Source organism: Eublepharis macularius, chromosome 8 (genome assembly GCF_028583425.1).
Source record: "Eublepharis macularius isolate TG4126 chromosome 8, MPM_Emac_v1.0, whole genome shotgun sequence".
In the NCBI taxonomy this organism is placed as follows: domain Eukaryota; kingdom Metazoa; phylum Chordata; class Lepidosauria; order Squamata; family Eublepharidae; genus Eublepharis; species Eublepharis macularius.
Window position 1 is genome coordinate 21,884,951 of NC_072797.1, and position 21,182 is coordinate 21,906,132.

Genomic DNA, 21,182 nt, shown 5'->3' on the forward strand with positions numbered 1-21,182 from the left:
CTGCTCTTCTTTCTTTCAGGAAGCTCAGATTGGCTAGGTTATGCTCAGGCAGTTTCCCATCCATGCATTGACTGGGCTGAGATCTTTTGAGCTTTAGCAATCGATGGCATTTGTGCCCTCACTTTAGACCATTCTAACATTTAACATTGCATTAGTGTAATAGTCTTTCTCTGGAATAGACAGCAAACTCAGTATCAGAGTAACTTCTGCAGGATATTTTTTTTAAGTTTAATTGATAAAATAACATAGTATTTTTCAAAACTTGCCTACCATCATGGAACCTTTTCTGTCTGATCATTCATGACCCCTCTCACCCACAATTTTCTTATCCATTATCACTTACATTTTTATCTCACCCTACCTCCAAAGAGTGCAGGGCAGTGTACATGGCTCTTCCCTTCCCCATTTTATCCTTACAACAACCCTGTGAAGTAGATTACCCTTCAGTAACAGGTGAATTTTTGTACCTGTGTTATAAATGGGAATCCACTGATAGAATTCGTTTTTGTAGGCAACTGTATCAAACTCGCTGCATTGCATCTGACGGAAGTTTGGCGTGGCCCTAGGGCAGGGTTTTATGTTACAGATGTGATAGCGTTTCCTCTCTCCTGTGCAATATTTCCCTCCAAACTGCGGTCTAAAATAGAAATAAGTAGTTTTGAAACCAAGACCATAAGCATGTAAGAACCGAATTCCTGGACAAGACCCTCTACTCTGCCTGACATTGTTTCCAGTAGAAATCAATCAGGCAATCACAAAAAGGGCATGAAGCAACTACAGCGTTTGTCCTTGGCATCTAGCATTAAGAGGTAGACTGCCTTTTTACATGGGGGCTCTATTTAGCTGCCATCAATAGTAATGAGTGATGGCCAGCCTTTTCATTGGCTCTGCTTCTGTCTCTTGAACATTAGTCTGACATCCAAAAATACAGCATGTGATTTTTTTCTCCATCCCACCCCTGTTTATCTCATACCAGGAAAAATTCCAGCACCTAAATTTCTGCCTAATGGATTACTGTTAATGGTGCAGGATGAACAGTAAAGTCTGGAAACAATGTAGTTAAGTAAATCTGGGAGCACAGGATTAAAGCGACAGCAGTTCGAGTAGGTGGACTGGGAAAATGGCAGAGAGGAAAAGTTAAACCTTTTTCCTAGGATGCTGTTTTGATCGGATATGTAGCCCTTTCAGTGTCTGTTCTAATGAAAAAAAATCTAAATATGAGAACTGACCCTGAATTTCCTCTATCTTTTTTGTTTTGGAGAGGGGAGGCACCATGGTATAGCCTGATCTTATCAAATCTCAGAAGCTAAGCAGGGTTGGCCCTGGTTAGAACTTGGATGTAAGCAGGGCTTTTTTTCTGGGAAAAGAGGTGGTGGAACTCAGTGGGTTGCCCGCGGACAAAATGGTCACATGGCTGGTGGCCCCGCCCCCTGATCTCCAGACAGAGGGGAGTTTAGATTGCCCTCCGCGCAGAGGGCAATCTCAACTCCCCTCTGTCTGGAGATCAGGGGGCGGGGCCACCAGCCATGTGACCATTTTCAAGAGGTTCCGGAACTCCGTTCCCCCGCATTCCCCCTGAAAAAAAGCCCTGAATGTAAGAGTCCACCAGGGAAGACAGGAGTTGCTCTGTAGAGGAAGGCAATGGCAAACCACCTCAGCTTCTCACTTACCTTGAAAACCCTTTTCTGGGGCTGGCGCTTAAGTTTTGGCCCAAAACATATTGGGCAAAAATGGGTGGTCCTTACAGGGCCAGGGGATCCAGTCCTCAAAAAGAGTTCCACCTCCCGAACATTCAACAAATAGAACTTTAAACTTCCTGAAAGGGTCCCCCTTGCACAGTGATGAGAACAGCTCGTGTTTGTGCAGTCAGCCCCCAAGCTTTTCCTGCACATATAGTGCCCCTCTCACGATCTGAGACATTACCTTTTCCTAAAGTCAAAATAGGAAAACTGGGGAAAGGGTCTCAAAGGATTGGGCGGCAGGAGGCGGCGGAGCCTATGCAGGCTGCTGTGGCTACTAGTAGAGGCAGCACATTAATTTTCCAATTAAATAAGCAAAGAAACAGGAAGCCCCAAAGTGCTAAGCGGGAAAGAGAGGACAGCACTGATGGGCATTTATTTATTTATATGTTGTTAAAGTTATATCCCATAATAATATCACCACAAGAAAGCCAAGATCAAATCAGCTCTTTTACCATCACCACAAAAAGCAGCCTGGAGTTCTTCTGGAATTACCACTGATCTCCAGACTACAGAGGTCAGTTCCCCTGGAGAAAACGACCACTTCAAAGGGTGGACTTTATGGCATAGATTCCTGGTGAAATCCCTCCTCAAAGTCCCCCCTTCCACAGGCACTGGCCCCAAATCTCCAGGAATTTCCCAGGCTTGAGTTGGCGACCCTTGTGAAGATTCCTCTGACAATTTTAATGCCTGTGGGTAAACATGGGAAATGTGCCTTCTGGAACTAGGCCGGGTTGGCTGCACTCAGTTCAAGTTCATTTGCAGATTTCCCTCAGGTACAAAGAAGATTGTACAGGGTCCTCAAACTGGCAAGAGGTTAAGACAACGGTTGTGCCTGAAACTTACTCTGGGTTATTGCATTGTCTCTCAGCAGCCTGGATGCCAGCCCCACATGTCCGTGTGCAGTGTGACCACGATGACCACGAACCCCATGCGCCGTTAACTGCTTCAGGGCTCTTGCCCACGGTTATGCACTCACCTGAGAAGCACCACTGAACAATAAAGCATCAAGTGCAATGGGTCAGGAAATGCACATTCACACACATTGGCACTGAAATACAAGACTCCCTGTAGTGGCTTGACTAGGGTTGCCAGCCTCCAGGTAGTGGCTGGAGATCTCCTGGAATTACAGCTCATCTCCAGGTGACAGAGATCAGTTCCCCTGAAGAAAATGGCTGCCTTGGAAGGAGGACTCTATGGCATTATAGCTAGCTGAAGTCCCTTCCCTCCCCAAATCCCGCTCTGTCCAGGCTCCACCCCACAAATCTCCAGGAATTTCCCAGCTGGGAGCTGGCAATCCTAGGCTTGACTGGAATCGGAGAGATCACCTTTCCTGGTTTGTACCTTTGTGATCCACTGGCATTTATTCAGATGTCTGATCCATTCTCATGGGATTTTTTTTCACAGTCTGGGTGAGGGGAACGAAATTCTACTCTCTCCCCCCCCCCCAAATCTTGGTGTTCACTGTTGCTCAAACTATTTTTCTAACCAGCTTCGGTTACTTCTGGAATCAGAGATGTACCAGGAGAAAAAGCCAGAAGCTAGAACCCCCCTCTCCAGCTTCACAAAAATGGGACAGACACGAACAAACACACAAGGCTGTTCTGTTGCATCTCGCTTGACCTTCAAGATGGGCCTCAAAGTTCATGTAATGCATTTAATTATTAAAATGATAACAAATTACACCATGTTCTTGTTTTAGTTTATAATAGTTAGCTATGTTTTCAAAGCAATAAATAGCCAGGTATCATCTTGCTCGGAGGCTCAGTGAGGGCAGCAGGCCAGACACATTCACCTTCTCACTGGTTTTCTACTGGCAACACTAAATATTTCTGGGGAGATAGGAGGGAATCAGAGACCTGCTACACTGGCCATTGGCTGCTGATTATGGCAGCAGATAAGTGTGTGTGTGTGGGGTGTGTGTGTGTACACAGAGTCTTGCTGTACAGCAGACAACAGTGGGAGCCATCAGTCAAAGCAAATGTGAAAGCTTTGCATTTCAGCATCAGCAGCAATCTTGCAGGTATTAAATCAGTCACCCCAGATTTTACCAACCACTCCCCACAAGACTCAGAGTAACTTGTGTTTAAAACAGACAGGACTCCCATTTGTACTTATTTTACCTATTACATTTTGAATGTGCATGATGCTGGAGCCCAGAGGGACTGTGTGAAAGGCTGGAAGGCCGACCAGTCATGGAAATGAGAAATTACAGTCATGTTGCTCAGCCATAAATTAACTAGGCTTTAAGCCAACTCAGTTTTTCTGGGGAAGAGAGAGCTGGGGAACTCCAGGCAAGTTAGAGTGCCAGGCAAGCAAACTGGGGAAGATTTTGAGGAGTGGCAAGAATGTACCCCTGGATGGATAAGACAATATTCTGCAAGTTGCTAAGCTTGAAAGTTTACTTTGACTAGAAAACAATTCTGGAGCCTTTTTCATCCAGTATAGTGACAATAGGGCATGGCCGTGCTCATGCGCTGCCAGGTTGACAGTGTGTATCATCAATCATGGCTACCATATGGTGCTGCTTTTTAAAAATCCACTACCACCCACCAACATTATCATTGAATCCCCCCACAATCGAGAAGTAAAAATGTTAGGTTAAGGAGCAGCACTCGAGATAAGCCAAATGTATTTATATAGGTACATTCCTCCTATCTGGGATAGTCGTCCTCTTCTACCAAGCTCATGACTTTGGGAAGGTTGCATATGAAGCATTGAAGGTGGAAGGAGACACCTGCTTAGTCAGCTGGATCAGCCAAATCAACCTTGACAACCAATGGGATGACAGTTGTAGCCAGATCATTCTAGCATTCACGTTAATCAAATATTTACAACTGCTGTATTTTGTTTTAACAATTTTATTATAGAAATGTCTGCTGACCATATAATAAACTTCTTCTTCTTGAGACTCTTGGGTCTAATGGCTATCAGCCAGCTTCTTAATGTTAGGTAGGACTCCTGTTTGCTGTGTGTTACTTTTTAAAGTGTCTGTGGAAGAAACCTAGAATCTGGGATTGTATCTTCAGGGTGAGGTGAGTAATTCTCCTACTTTTGCTGTCAGAGACCATTACTAATCTGAAGCAGGGACTGCCTAAATTCTTTAGATCCCAAATGGTTCTCATTAGCCCTCAAAAGTTCTGGATGCCCCACCCTGTCAAGATTTGTAAATCACCCCAGCGTAGCTATATGACCCCAGTTAAAGACCCCTTGACTTGCATTTCTGTCCCTAAGCATCTAAAGCCTGTTTTGAACCTTGAAACTGTTAGTCCTTGGAAGTAACAAGTCAGTTGTTAGACACCGGCACCCATCTTAAGGAGATACGCACCCAACTTTTTATTCACTGGTTTTTGAGAAGTAGAGTTTTTTCCAGTGTCCCACCAACTCATGGTGAGGAAGCCATTTGGAGCCATGGTGAGGAAGAATTGATGGAGTTTTTAAACCACCTCAACAATATCCACCTGAACATACAATTCACCATGGGGAAAGAAATCGAGGGTAAACTCCCATTTCTAGATACCTTGATCATCCGCAAAACAAACTTTCAGTTAGGTCTCAAGGTCTACAGGAAACCAACTCACATGGATCGGTACTTACACAAAAACTCCAATCACCACTCTCGACAGAAAGTGGCATAATAAAGTGGCATAATAAAGAGGCATAATAAAAACATTAGTAGACCGTGCAAGATGGGTATGTGAACTGCACTTTCTCAACGAGAAAATTAATCATCTAAATCATGCACTTCAAGCAAATGGCTACTCCAGAAATGAAATCAGAAGAGCGATTAAACCAAGGATAAATCAAACAACTAAGGAAAAACAGTTGCCCACAGGAAAAGTGTTTTTGCCATATATCAAAGGAATCACTGATCAGATGGGAAAGCTTATGAAAAAGCACAACCTACAAACAGTATTCAGACCCACCAGAAAAATACAACAGATGCTACGATCAGCAAAAGACAGTAGAGACCCCCTCACCTCTGCAGGAGTATACCGCATACCCTGCAGCTGTGGACAAGTTTACATCAGGACCACACAGCGCAGCATCCAGAAAAGAATAAAAGAACATGAAAGACACTGCAGACTTGGCCAACCTGAAAAATCAGCAGTGGCTGAACATAGCCTAACTCAAACAGGGCACAGTATCTTATTCCAGGACACTAAAATACTGGACAACACTTCCAACTACTTTGTCAGATTGCACAGGGAAACCATTGAAATCCATAAGCATAAGCACAACTTCAACAGGAAAGAAGAGACTTTAAGAATGAATAGAGCATGGTTTCCAGTCCTGAAAAACACCAGGCTAACAAAATACTCTACATCTTATAATAGCCCTGCAGATAAGATTAGCATATCAAGCACCAATTCATATGCAAAAGAACCTCCTCAGGATACAGTGAAGCATTAGCATTCCACACCCTGGGAAACTTTTACAGGATGACGCAACCCAAACCCACCTTCCTGAGTAGATATAAATTACCTTCTAACATCTTCTCCACATGGTTGTTGTGGGTTTTCCGGGCTGTATTGCCGTGGTCTTGGCATTGCAGTTCCTGACGTTTCGCCAGCAGCTGTGGCTGGCATCTTCAGAGGTGTAGCACCAAAAAGAGATCTCTCAGTGTCACAGTGTGGAAAAGATGTAGGTCATTTGTATCTACTCAGGAGGGGTGGGGTTGAGCTGAGTCATCCTGTAAGAGTTTCCCAGGGTGTGGAATGCTAATGGCGGGAGGCTTCACTGTATCCTGAGGAGGTTCTTTTGCATATGGATTGGTACTTGATGTGCTAATCTTTGTCACAGAGATCTCTGTCTTTCGGTGCTACACCTCTGAAGATGCCAGTCACAGCTGCTGGCGAAACATCAGGAACTACTATGCCAAGACCACGGCGATACAGCCCAGAAAATCCACAACAACCAAAACAAAAAAATCTTGCCTATGCCATTGTAAAAAAATGCATTGTATTTTAATAATTTCATGAAAATAAGATATTGATGGAGTCCTGGATTTAATACCACTGTGAAATAATACTATAATTTGCACAATCCACAGCTTCACATTTTTTTGATCTGAGCTCTTATATAGCATTGATACAATAACTCAGACAGCGAGTCCTCCTTTCAGCACAATTTTTCCAATAACAGAGTCCTGCAATCACCTTCTTTTCTCCACATCTTGTTCCATCTGCTGCAGCATCCAGTTTCGACCTGCAGGAACCTCTCACAGAGCACCACAGAGTCTGGCAAATATTCTGTAATAACCAATATGTAAACAAACATAAATAAAATGGTATAGGAGAAAAACAAGACATTAGTAAAATGATATCTCTCAGCTTGAGGTGTCTTCTATTTCAGGCACTAAGTGGGTGAGATTTTTGGGAACAAGAAGCAATGAAAAAAATCATCTTGAGGTTTTCACAACTCATCAATTCGCTTAGCTATAGCATACAACAATATGGTGATGTCTCTGTAAGAAGCATGGGTACACTTTGTTTGGAGGGAAACCTAACAGTAGGTGGAAATAGGAGGATGGAGCCAGAGAAGGAGGAAGCTGGGCAGGAGACATATTCTGGAGTCAAGGCAAGAACTTAACTGTTACACAAATGAATTGCCCATAGTGAACATTGTAAGGAAAGCCTCATCATTGAGTCGTCTGTTAACATGTGCAGAACGTAAGAAACATCACAATTGTAGAGCTTAGGGGATGTAAACTGTTGGCTGGAGCAAAGCAAGTACTTAATTTGCAAGCTGGGAGGAGTATATGTAGTTACTTTGTTCACTGTAAGCAGGGTGGGTTGTGGAGCACGAGGGCTGGGTATTTTGAGAGGGGGTGAGGGAAGGATTTTGGAAGCCATTGTGTTTGCTCCAACAAACTGTTATATTGCTGAAAATGCCTCAGCTGAACAAGCTGCAGGCAGGAGTTATGAAAAAAGCAAGATCCACGGTACTCTAATTTAGGACTTACCAATGCGCTCAGTGTGGGACTTCCATCCAGGCCTCTCTTTCCTCAACTTACTTTTTGGACACAGCTTATTGCTTTTGGGTTAACTAAATTCACTTTCTGAGAAGAAGCTGGCTCTGAGATCTTGTCTTTAGACTGGTGCCTGGAACTTCAAGCATATGCTAATGGAATCTGAACTTGCAGAGATGGAAAGGGAAAGAGACTGTAGGAGTGAACAGCTCAACTAAACCCAGTGTGTGGCAGCAGTGAAAAAGGCAAACTTTATGCTGGGGATTATTAGGAAAGGGATTAAAGATAATACAGCCAATATTATAAAGCCCTGTATAGATCTGTAGTGGTGGCCTCATTTGGAATACAATGTGCAGTTCTGCTAATCTCAAAAAAGACATCGCAGAGCTGCAAAAAGTACAGAAGTTGGCAACCAAAACGATAAGGGGTTGGAGCACCTTTCCTATGAGGAAAGGCTGAAGAAGAGTCTGGGACTTTTCAGTTTAGGAAATAAATGACTGGGGGAGTAGGAGGATGATAGAGGTTTAAAAAATGATGCATGGAGTAATGAGTGTAGTCAGAGAGAACCAGGGCTTTTTTTCTTGGAAAAGAGGTGGTGGAACTCAGTGGGTTGCCCTCGGAGAAAATGGTCACATGGCTGCTGGCCCCGCTTGGCGGCGCGGAGAGCAATCTAAGCTCCCCTCTGTCTGGAGATCAGGGGGTGGGGCCAGCAGCCATGTGACCATTTTCAAGAGGTTCTGGAACTCCGTTCCCCCGCGTTCCCCCTGAAAAAAAGCCCTGGAGAGAACTATTTCTCCCTCTCCCAAAATACTACTCAAGATTATCTAATGAAGCTGACAGGCAGTAGATTTAGAAGAGACAAGAGGAAAAACTACTTTGCACGGCAAGTGCTTAAGATGTGGAATTCACTGCCAGGGGATATACTGGTGGCCACAGGCAGAGACAGCTTTAAATGTGGATTGGGTAGATTCATGTTGGATAGGTCTATCAGTGGCTACTGGCCATGGTGACTAAAGGGAACCTCCATGTTCAGCAGCAATAAACCTCTGGATAACAGTGCCAGGAGGCAACATCAGGGGAAGGCCTCAGCCTCTATGCCTTGCTGTTGGCCTTTCAGAGTAACATGAGATGGGATGCTGGACTAGATGGACTACTAGTCTGATCCAGCAGGCCTAGTCCTATATTCTTACGTTCTTGGGATTGTAATCCCTGTGCTCTTCCTATTAAATAAACCTGTGAGAAGCCAGGTGAATTTTTTACTCCAGCTTTGATTTCACCATCATTCAACCATCCAAAAAGCCCCGTTTTCGATGTTTGTGGTAAGTTTGTGGAACACATTCTTCAAACCTAGTTCCAAGACAGAGCCAATTTGGGGCTGATCCTGTCTGGATGAAATGACCTGGTTGCCTACTCAATAGGAAAAAATAAGGTTTACGGGTCATTGGTCATCAAAAGCTTTACAAGTCTAGCAAGTGTGAGCCGCCATATCAGAAGGGAGACAAAGACATCCTGTCAAAATTCTAACACCAGTGAAAAGTGACATGGGGTATAACAGCAAAGGCAGATAATTAGAAAATGGTTCTTTTCATCCTTCCAATTAAAAAGACTTCAGTGTTTTGAGCAGGCAATCTTTTTATACATGCTGTCTAAAGACTGCCACAGCCTGTGATATTGTAGTCCCTATTAACAAAAATAGTGCAAAGAAATAAAACAGAGAGCTCAAAATGGGTTCAGAGGGATTTATGCTTCTTAAAAGATGCATGTGTCCACAGCATGCCAACAAACAGAATTCTGGCATATCATCTCGCTCCTCCCTCTTGGCTAGTTGGCCCATATGCTGCCAGCTGCAGCTACTACCCCCACTCTCATTTCCTCCTTCTTCTGTTTATGCACTTTATGCATCACTTAAATCTCAGAAGCTCAGTTGCTCTGCTTGTTCACATGCCCCCTCACTGTCACTAGCACCTCTTCTCCTGGAAAAGAAAGTCTTAGAGATGAGCATCTGAAATGTACATGGTGCAGCCTTCTCTTGCTTTAGGCTATGGTATACTTTATTCAGAACAGGAATAGACAGCAATCCAGGCTGCCAAAGTAATAACAAGCATTCAGTTTAATCTGCCAGCAAATGACAATCAATTGATCTGTATGGAAATTCCTGTTGGTGATCTTTGGCAGGTAATTTGTACTTATTGACGGCTCTTCCCAAAAGAATCTTGTGACACATTGGAATTGCGAGGGGACCACACAGAGTCATTTTCAAGGTTTGTTTCTCAAGATGATGCAACTGCATACAACTTGAACATTCCATCTGTCATAAAGTCAAGACGATTTGTCTGATCACTATGCAATTTGGTTGGAAGAATTGCCCAGATGAGTAGTATCATCTGGCCCACACTCAGAAGAATCAAATGAAATACAGCTGAGTTGCCTCAGCTTTTACAAAAAATGCACTAAGGTGCAATATTTCAACACTTGTGACCAGTTTGGGGCCCACCCAAACTATTATCTAAGATTTCTCCTTTTCTCAGCTTCCTTGCAGTAACAAATCCAAGAATATATTCTTGGGATCTCATGCTCACGGTTTTGGTTGACATCTCTTGTGTATTTTTAAAAGATGTGAGGTTTTATAGTTCCTTTTTTTATCAACGGCAGCTAAAGCAAGGCCTCAAGACAGCTACCTGATATGCTGGCAGAATGTGATGAAGAACAGCTCGCAATAGCATGAGCCATAGAGAGACGAGGCTAACATGCATGGTAGATTTCTCTATTAGTAATTTGGTACCTTTAATTCAATGTGAGTGCTCCCTCTTTGATGTTTGTGCCTTTTGGCTCCCTGTTTGCCCTCTGCCCTTCCCAGTCTAGCACTCTCATCCTACCCCATCCTCTATCCTTCTTCCCTCTGCTCTGCTTGCCTTCCTTCCTTCCCTCCCCTTTCCACTATTCCCACAACTTGTTTGTCTCTACTTTCTACTCAGGCTTATTCTGAGCCGTTGTGCTACTGCCCAGAGGCTAAGGGTGCCCTGCCTTTTAAAAGAAAGCCATCCAGTCATTCTCTGCAAGTAAGATAAATGATAGTATTGGCAGTGCCTGAGCCGAAGTTCTGCATCCTATGAAATAAGGTCATGAGAAGCCAATTGTGATGGACTGCACTTGAAAGCAGGTTTTCTATCAGAGAGCTGGGAGGGAAAGAGTTAACTCTTGCTTGGAACAGAAAGCTTGAGTGACAGGCTGCTCCCTCCTTTCTGATTGGTCAGTTAGAACACGGCTGAAGGGCTGACAGTTTTGGTGGGAAAATCTGCCTCACAATGGGAAAGTGAAGGGGTGGGGGGTTTGTCATACCAATATAGCCACAAATCCTCTCTTTCAGTGATCAAGGAAACCTGTAGACATCTTCCTCTGCATGTTCAGGGCAAGATTGAAGCAGAGGATAGTGTAAGGGGGTCTCTGGATGCCTAGCTGCCATGATGAAGACAGAGGCAAAGCTCTTCACTAAAATTATTTGGAAGGGGAAAAACATTTGGGATAGAAGAAGAAAAATTCATTTTAATACTTTGGGAGGAAACACTTCTGGTGAGGGGGAAACTGTTTTCACTTTGATAGAGTAAAAAATATGTGGAAAGATAGAAGAAAAGCAACTCTATTTCTGGAAGAACTGCCTGGACCCCCTCCTCTGACCACCATGAGGACCCTTGCTAGTGCCATCCTTCTAGCCCACCCATACCCCCACCTCTCTGGGTGTCCTTCCTTCCCCTGTCTGTTTGTGTGCTTCCCCACTGACTGCATGTCCATCCTGTATGTGCTGGGTGGTGTGTGCAGATGGAAACACCACCACTGCCCCTGCCAGGAGTGCCGCTACTGAATGCCACCTGCACGTCCTTCCCTGGCAGAGTGTGGTTGGAGGGCTCTGCAGCAGTGGGCCCTGCCAGAAACTCTGAGCTGCAGCAGCTGCTCCACCTCAGAGCATGCTGATGCTGGCCCTTGCTGTCATAAAGAATCTCTGGAGCACGTTGGGCTGAGCACATGGCTGCCTGCGGCTGGTGTGGGGAGGGAGCAACTCTGATAGTTGTGAAATATTTTATGGAATCTACAGAAAGCAGAGTTTCACCCCCTCCCCTGTAATTCAGTAGATAACCCAGAACAAGATCATTCCTTGCAAGAGGACAACAGCTGGGTCCCAGACATAGATTCTCTGTTGAGGAGGGCCTAGGCAAGCGGCTGCTTTGCTCAAAATCTATGGACTACCCCTAGATACAGAGAAATAAGTTTGCACAAATATTTGTTTTAAGAAATTATTCACCATCCTTACTTGTCTGGTCAATTAATTCACTGGGATGCTGCTGACAGATGTACATATTTTTTTAAAACTGCCATGAAGACTCTCTGAGATTGCTTTATATCTTGTTTAGATGCACCCATAGTTACAGCAGACAAAACAGACCAAAAACAAAGAGATGGATGAGTTGGTACATCATCTGCCTGGCTCCCTCCTTTCCAGTTCACTTACACAGCCTAGGCCTCTTCAGATCTGCATGAATTCAGCACAGTTAAAACTTCACATTAGGGTGCAAAAGCTATATTTCACTGTTATGCGGGGCTTTTTTCTGGGAAAAGAGGTGGTGGAACTCAGTGGGTTGCCCTCGGAGAAAATCATCACATGGCTGGTGGCCTCGCCTCCTGATCTCCAGACAGAGGGGAGTGTAGATGGCCCTCCGCGCTGCTCAGTGGTGTGGAGGGCCATCTAAGCTCCCCTCTGTCTGGAGATCAGGGGGCGGGGCCACCAGCCATGTGACCATTTTCAAGAGGTTCCAGAACTCCGTTCCACTGCGTTCCTGCTGAAAAAAAGCCCTGCTGTTATGAAAGAAAAGACGGGGGAGGGTAGAGAGTGGATGCTGGACTTACATCTACTTGATCACAGAATGTTGCATTGGATCCATACTGCAACTGGCACTGGTGGTGCACATCATAGATCACACCCGGAGCAATGAATGGTGGCTTTAGATCTTTCTTCTTCGGAACATCATCCAAGCAGAAGCCCCATCCTCGGCTGAGAGCGATGCACAGGAACAATAGTTTAACAGGGTTTGAAACATTCAGCAGCATTTTCTTTTTTAAAATGTTCACTTTGCCACTTGTAATGACGCTAATGGAGCAGCCTCACACCACTTCAGGGACAGTCAGAATTACCAATCACTTCCCCCACACCACATGCCGATAAGTGGGAGGACAGGACAACAGGAAAACGGGTAGTGCAGAGGATGCCCTGCCGGACAGACTGTCAGTGATTAGTTATATCAGGTTGTTTTCACAGGCATACTATACGTAACTACATGTAGGAGGTGAAAACACTGTTCTTCTCAGTGCTGGTCAGACAGCAGCTTGAGCACAGTCTCCTGTTTTGATCGCTTCATTTTCAGAAAGATCATCAGCTAATGAGATGATTCAGAGAATGACGACAATTAATGGTGTGAAATGCAAGACATAGGAGGGGAAGTCAGAAGATATGGGCATACTTAGCTTCAGGAGAAGATGATTAGCAATTTTCAGGAAAAAAATAGGTTGGAGATAAATGTTATAAGGAACACAGGGCTGCTGCTGAAAATGGCAGTCCTGAGCTGAGTTACTCCCAAGCCTCTTCTTACTTATATTAAAACTGATTGTCTCTATATTTCCTGGTGTCTGCTAATGGAAGCGAGTGACATTCAGCAGAGGGAAACGAATAGCAAAATGATTTCAGGACAACAGTAAATCACATGTGTTATGTGGAAGGGCAATGAGACCAGGCTGCCATTTTTTTTGAAGTAGCCATATGTTTCTTGTAACATTTAGCTCTGCCTAAACTGGCTACTATAAAAAAAAAGAGTCTGTCACATTTGTAATCTACCAGGTCCTCAGATGAAAATGCAAGCAGCCACATATTTACCAAAAAAATACAGAAAATTCTTTTAAAATATAATCACAGAGAAGTTTTGGAATTTCTCTCCCTACAAAATTTGAAGAAATTAGTTCAGCATGTGTCAAGAACTGTTTTGGGGGCTGATTTTTTAGCCGCTGCAGACATGTTTTGTTGCACCGATTCAATGTGTGTGCGTGCACGCATGTGTGCATGTCAAACTGATTGTGTTGCAATGTCGAACCACAAGTATGACTTTGCTAGTGGGCAAGGTGAGGTGAAGACAGAAGGCAGGGCAGGGTAAGGTGAAGAAAGAAGCAGAATCTTCTAGTGATTAGCTGAGCTTAGCAAACAAGATCAAAGTGGCCGTGACTCAGCAGGAGTCCTTGCTCAGCATCCCTCTGGCCCCAAGTTCAGGCCCTGCTGGAAAGTACGGGGTTTTCTTATCCTGTTCACTGAAATTAATCAGTGCTTGTGATGGGCCACATTGTGCATATGATCACATTGCCACATGCACATCCGATCTGTGGGAGAAAAACTCTGCAGCGTTATTTGAATTGTCTCCCAAATTACAGCCACAGGAAACTAAATCTAGTGAAATTGACAGCTGTAGGGATCAGACTTGTGTCCTCAAGGCCCCTAACCTATGGACAAAAGCAGGCAACCATTTGTCAAGTTTTTGCAGCGTTGACAAAATGGGCTTTCATGAAAGTTCATGCCACAATAAACTTCTTCGTTTTTACAAGACTTTGCAGCTTACCAAATAGTAGTTTATTTTGTGTATATAATAACTACCCTGGTGAGCTGGTCATTAGTTGCATCTGCTCATGTGGTCAGATGATTTGAAATGCAAAGTGTCACTTGGGCAGTTTCAAGACAATTGGCTCTTCATGTAGCTATATATGGGCTTCTACACGGGAGCGATTCTCGTTTTGGTCTCGTTGGATGGAGGATTGGCACAGGGTGATATCCATTCTTTAAAAAAAAAATGATAACAAAAAAAAAACCTGCCAGGAAATTCACACCTTTCTCTCCACACTTTCCCCAAACCTGATTTGGGTACTATCTTTTAGGCAGGTTTGGTAAAAGTTGCAGTGGAACCAGGGAAAACCTGGAAGGGGGACAAACACATAATGATGTTGGGCAGAAGTCCCCAGAAGAACCACTGAAGTTGGGGAGACAAAGCAGAGTAAGAGCTTCCTTTGAAGAAGAAAGGAGGACTACAGAGTCTAATGGTTAATACAGAAAACAGTAGCACAACCTACAATCAACTCCACTCAACACTTTATTTTAAAGCCATTTCTGCATGTCCTTAAAGGGACAGCCCACTGATTGAATGCAAGCATCTTTCCCACTTCGTTTCAGACGTCTACGTTTTCAAAACGGTTGCCGGCTCTTTGGTTTCTATTTTTTGGGCGCCTTTTCTGGAACTGTACTTTCCTGCGGTTCCAGAAAAGGCGCCGAAAAAACAGAAGCCAAACAGCCTGCAACCATTTTTTTCATTTTCAAATATTCATTTAGTTGTGTTTAATAAACAAATCTAAAAAGATAGTTATTATACAATGATATCAAATAAGTTTTCTTACAAATGAACATTTCATCTTTAGATTTCAAATAAAGGTTATTATCTATGAACTACTAAAAACTATTTTTTTTCTTGAATGATATCTTAAGACTTAACATTACTGTTGAGAATTCTTTATGTGAACATAAAATTATTGTATTTCTTTTTTGATGATCAGGTTATTGATAAAGATAGTATTTAGAATTAGATTCTTGTATAATTATTATTAAATGAGTATTGTTATAATGTCAAATCTTTTGTAGGTCGAATACAGATAATAATAGAAAAAAAATAATTTTGTAACCATTAGTAGAACCCTTATAAACCTTGCAAGAATAACCCCTCCTCCCCTTCCCCTCTCCCTCTAACCCCTCTTCTTCTCTGGATACTAATGTCTAGGTTGATTGATGAATAGGTATTTTTACTTACTGATTAATAAACTATAAACTAGATAAGAATTAAGTCTGCATGCAAAACAGTTCTCTATAGCCCTAGAGTAACACCCTATAGACTATTGGTATTTCTTATACCAAACTTGTACAACTGTAAAAAATAACGTGGGGCCCTAACTGTGAGCTCCACTCCCTCCCCCCCAACCCCTTCTTGTACAAGATTTATATATTATACAGTCATAACATTTTTACAGATTATTTTGGTTTGCTCTCAGCTTGGGTTTTTACATCTCTGTTTGTTCTTTGCTTGCTAGTTGTGTCTCACTTGAGTCTTACTTCCCTTGTAAGGTGATAGGAGATTAGACATTTTTCTTTTCTGTGAGGTTCTGTTGCAGATCATAGAAGACTCTCAATGCCAAGGTCCTGCAAAATAGCCTTCCAGATTCCTGATGTGTAGCTTGGTAGATGGTGTCTTGTATTTATACTTGAAGTTTTGTATAGTTAGTCCATTAGTATTTTATTTGAGCTTTTCTCAATGCTTCTGTTGTAGATCTAAATTTTCTTCTTTTTTCTAAAACTGTAGATGGCAGGTCTGTGAGTATTAGGTTTCATGATCCTTTATATGGGATTGAGTCTTTATTTCTTGCTATTTCCAGAATTTTACTCCTTGTCTTCCAGTCTGGAATCGTAGCTAGGTTTTTTAATTTTTGGATTTTTTTGTGCTCCCAGACGGAAAGCTTTGGTGTTCACTGGAGCTGCTCCCTTTTCATGCTGCAAGTTCTGTACCAGCCATGACCCTAGAAAGGAGGGCAGATCCACATTTAAAGTTGTTTGCTCCTCAAAGTTTCTGAATTTAAGATTTGATTGTTTTGTTGAGATTTCCATATGAAAATTCTTTCTTGAAGTTGTTTGTTCTCCTGTTGTCACACAGCTAATTCAGACCTCAGTGATGTGCTTAACATCAGCGCTCAGTTAGCATTTTGTGCTGCTTTATCTAAAGCTGTTCTTATTTCTGTTAGTTGTTCTTTAAACAGCTGGAGTAAGATTGACATTTTATCTATTTGTTTTGCTCCATATGGGCTAATTATTTGATGAGTGTTGGATCAGCTGAGTTAGGTAAGTTAATCTTACTCCCGCTGTTTTCGTCCGCCATTTTAGTTGTCTTGCTTTCTTTCTCCGTTGCTTGCTGTGAGATCGAGAAGTCCTGTAGCCTTTTAGAAATGTTTGACTTTGTTTTTTTTCTTCTCTGTGTTTTGTTTACGCATATTGTTTTCCTTTTTTAAAATTTAAAGCTCTGTTATGACGATTTGTAATGAGGAATTAGGGTGGGGAGGGACGGAGCTCTCTTTCCAAGCATCCTTCTCCCTCAAAGCCAGCACCACGCCTCAGCCAGCCTACAACCATTTTGAAAATGTAGCCATCTGGAGTGAAGTGGAAAACCACCTTCAATGAGTGGGCTGTCCTTTCAAGGACATGCGGAAATGACCTTGGACATATGGACATATTGATAAAAATGTGGGTGAAAATTATACTCTAAAATACTTTCATAAGATATTACTTCACTATCTGCAAACAAATCCATGCAGCTGGCTAACTATTGCATTTTCCATCCCTTTCAATATCCCCTTGTTGATCCAAATCAAAATCTTGATCCCCAACTACAAAAAAAAGCAAACAAAAAATGACCAAGGACAATCTGCTTTATGAGGAAAGACATTTGGAGCCTTGAAAAAAGAGAAGATGGGAGGCATGGCAGAAGGCTATAAAATAATGCATACTGTGAAGGAAATGGTGTTTTTTTTCTTCCTCTCTCTTAATACAAAAGCTCAGGGTCACCCCAAAAAATTGATTGGCAGAAGGCTCAAGATGGTTGAGAGAAAGTAGTTCTGCATACAACCAACAATTAATTTAGGGAACTTGCTGCTGCCAGATGAGGTAATGACAACCAGCTTAGACAGCTTTAAAAGGAAACAGGAGAAATTCGCAAAGGATAGGTCCATCAGTGGCTGTGTGTGGCTCCTGCTGGAAACTGGATGCTGGACTAGGCAAACTCTTGCGGGGCTGTTCTTATATTCTTATGCCAGTGGAGATGTTGCAAGCTATTTCTCCCCCTACATCTTATTCCATGCATATACTAAAAGCAGTATGGTAAACTTGTCTCCCCTATGGTAATTCCATGTCACACACATCTTTAAGCACAAAAACCCAGTGGCATAGAAGATGAAGAGCTTTGGAGGTTCTTTAAGAATCGTGACCTGGGAGAGAAGAGGCCGCTTCTATCTCCGCTTCTTCCTGACACTTGTTGCTCAGGAAGAAGAAATAATCAGGGTCCGTGCAAAAGGGACAGAAGCTAGAGCACTAGTGGGGCCATTGTCAGGACTGGCCTGAGAAATGTCATCAGCTTTGTCCCCCCACACCAACCCAGTCCTCCTGCAGGCTATAAACTACACTAAAGAACTATTTCAAACATGGAGCTGTAACAAACTACAAAACTGTTCCAGGATCCTTAAGGGAGCTTACTTCATTCTTCATTTGTTTCACAACCCACAGCAATTAGCTAGTAAAATAACACAACTCAGGACGTACCCCAGTTTCTACTATCGGTTTGGCTCGATAATCTTTAGTTACCCGATAATCATTAGTTATGCCCTGCTAAAGTGATGAGAGGTCCTCAGAGGAAATAAGGAAAATATGTTCTTCTAAAGCGGCCCTTTATCCTTGTTGTAGAACTGTCATCTTCACTTACTCAAGGAACCGTGTGATGTATTCCCTGCTGCATCGTGACCATGTGAGCGGAGAGGGGTCATACTGCAGCTGCCGGGACATGATGTATGGGCGTCTTCCCACGGACTCACAGTCATTTTCCTTTCCATCATGCTGGATACCAAAACTAGGAGACAAATAAGCAGGCACAAGGTATGATTTATAAAGAACAATCCTATCTACAAACAGCCGAGAGTACTATAGAAAATCTGCACGGATTGCTTCTGGTTATCTATTCATGTAAAGAAGGTATCTTATTGGCCTGGATGGAAGCTCATAAGAGCAGCATTTCTCAAGTGATGACTATAAGAAAAAGTTACGAACTAAGATTTCCACAGTGCCATCTTAAACAGAGTTCCTCCTTTCTTAGTCCATTGACTTCAACTGATTGAGAAGGGTGTAATTTTATTTAGGACAATACTTAATGATAACACTTAATTTAGGACAATACTTTCTCTTCAAACCGACATTAATTAATTTATTTTTATTTAATTATATCATTTATAGTCTGCCTTTCTCACTGAGACTCAAAGCAGATTACATAGTGTGAGATTAGTACAATCAGTATCAAGAACATTTCCATACAATATCAAGGACATTTCCAAACAGTGTCAAGGAGCTTTCCATAAACAATGTCATAGGATTTTACAAAGATACAGTGTTAGCAAGGATCCAATACAGAGTTGAAGAATTGCTGAAATAGAACATAATCAGTTCTACGACTGACATTAGATAACCTGAAGCACAGGTAGTATATAGGAGTACACATTAAGAAACATACATAGAGTAATGGGAATTAGAAAAACAGAACAGAAGAATTTCTGAATATTTTGAATTCAAGAGGAACAAATTCAGGCAGAAATATTATGAGGGGCTATACAGAAAATCTCAATAGAAGAATATCTGTATTCAGTGTTTTAGATAAACATCAACAGTTGAAGCTTGGAGAGATACAAGCTCAGACTGGGAGTGGATACAATTAATCAGAATAATTAATACTTATTTGCATCTTCCTTTGAATTATAAAAAGCACATGCCCGGAGTACTGTTGATCAAATGAACATTAATAGACTGAACAATGTTACCTAATAAAGGCAAATAATTTCCAAATTAGAAATATAGACCTTGTAACAATAAATTGAATGATGATGGCAGAATTGTATTGGTTAGAGGGGAATAGAACGTAGGGAAAGTCACTGCTGGGTGGTACCTTCCAGATGTTCTCCTAATTTCATGGGACCTTCCTATATGTGAGCAATCCAAAGCCCTTCCTCATAGCATTACTACTAACCCCCCACCCATGGCAGAAGCATTTACACTGTAAGCCTAAGGAGATCTATTCAGAATCCTACTGAAATTTACTTTATTTGGCTTACTCACAGGAGAGTATTCTTAGAACTACACTGTGAACGACATACATCCTATATGAATATATTATATTTTATTATAGAACTGTATAATACTAAACATCCAAATGCCATGACACAGTTTAGTCAATTTGTACAATCTATTGTATATTTGTGTTGAACAATTGGAACTTTAAAATAAAACCCTGGGTTCCCCCTCCTCCCTCCCCCCAGAAACTGGTAATGGGGATGGAGACTTAAGATGCTGCCAAGAGAACTGAAATGTAGAGGCTGAGACAGACTGGGAACTAAGTACAGAGTGTGAGTTGTGTACTGCATGAAGTTGTCTCATACTTATCTTAGCGAAACCCCAGTATTTAGTTCTCCCAAATAGCTGTATTAGGGAAAATAGTAAAAAAATATATACTTATGGTTTCCATCTGCAGCTGAAAAATTTATTCCTTGACTCTGTATTTTTAATTTTCACTTATTAAAAAGAAAAACTAGGTTTCTTTTCTTACAGAAATAAAAGAGGAAAAAACATAGCAGACAGCATTCTAACCAATTACTCTGTAAAAAGTGAACTGGCTTCTAAACTTTATGAAAACAGAAATCTTTAAACATATTTGACTACATGCATTTCTGATTTGCGTTGGCTTAATGTACCATTCTTAGGTCCCCTTCTGCTATCGCAACAAAATCTGGGCCTGTCTCCTCCTCAACAGCAAATGTTATTGTAAATGAAGTTGACGCTGCTTTCAGATGTATCTTCCACACAAACCAGGGTTCTGAGATTAAACTGAAGTTTGTAGGGACACAATAAATTCTGTCTTGCCCAGGCCCCTGCATTTGAGTATCATGGCAAACTGGAACTCGATTCAAGGCTTCCCAACCCAGAAGCCTTCAATCATATTCCACATGTGAGGGTAAGATGGGGGAATAGAGAGGGGAGTATGTGACCATGGGAACAAGTTGCAAGTAGACATGGGCACGAACAGAAAAAACAAACAAACATGGTGTTTGTTGTTCGTTGCCATCCACAAACAATGAACACTGACGAACATGATCCTGTCATGAACATGTTCATTGTTCGTGGGGGCCAGCAGGCTCTCCTCCAGCCATCAAGATCCCTACTGCACCACTCCCAGAAACCCTACCTGAGCAGGCAGTAGGAAATGTACCAATAATAAATAATAGCTCGGCCCCAGAGCCTGGCAGCAGCCCTGAAACCTGAAGGGGTAGATCCCTATCCCACCACACACAAAGAAAATTCAAGCTCCAATGCACTCACCCTGTCTCTCTAATAGCAGCTGTCTCTCCCTGAAAGCCAGAGCTGGGAGCCCCCTCCCCCTGGTCTTTTCCTCTTGTAACAAATTTGGAGCTCCAGTCCACACTTGGAAGGAAACCTGCCTATCAAGCTAAATTGGGCATAGATTGGGGTTTCCAGGGCAACAGCAGGAGTTCAGACAGAGTTCAGACAATCCCTGCCTGAGTTGCCATGGGAATTGATTGCAGGT

The 21,182-nt window shown here is 42.4% G+C and overlaps 1 protein-coding gene across 1 annotated transcript in view; it reads right to left on the bottom strand.

Annotated features, from left to right (window-relative positions):
* The window catches only part of ADAMTS12 (ADAM metallopeptidase with thrombospondin type 1 motif 12), a 229,893-nt gene that overhangs the window by 77,246 nt on the left and 131,465 nt on the right, over positions 1–21,182 (bottom strand). The window contains exons 8-12 of the mRNA XM_054986785.1: positions 18,303–18,446; positions 12,610–12,754; positions 6,899–6,991; positions 2,586–2,731; positions 468–637 (exon numbers count right to left, since the gene is read on the bottom strand). Of these exons, the coding sequence (XP_054842760.1) occupies positions 468–637; positions 2,586–2,731; positions 6,899–6,991; positions 12,610–12,754; positions 18,303–18,446 (698 nt within the window). The remainder of the gene's footprint in view (positions 1–467; positions 638–2,585; positions 2,732–6,898; positions 6,992–12,609; positions 12,755–18,302; positions 18,447–21,182) is intronic.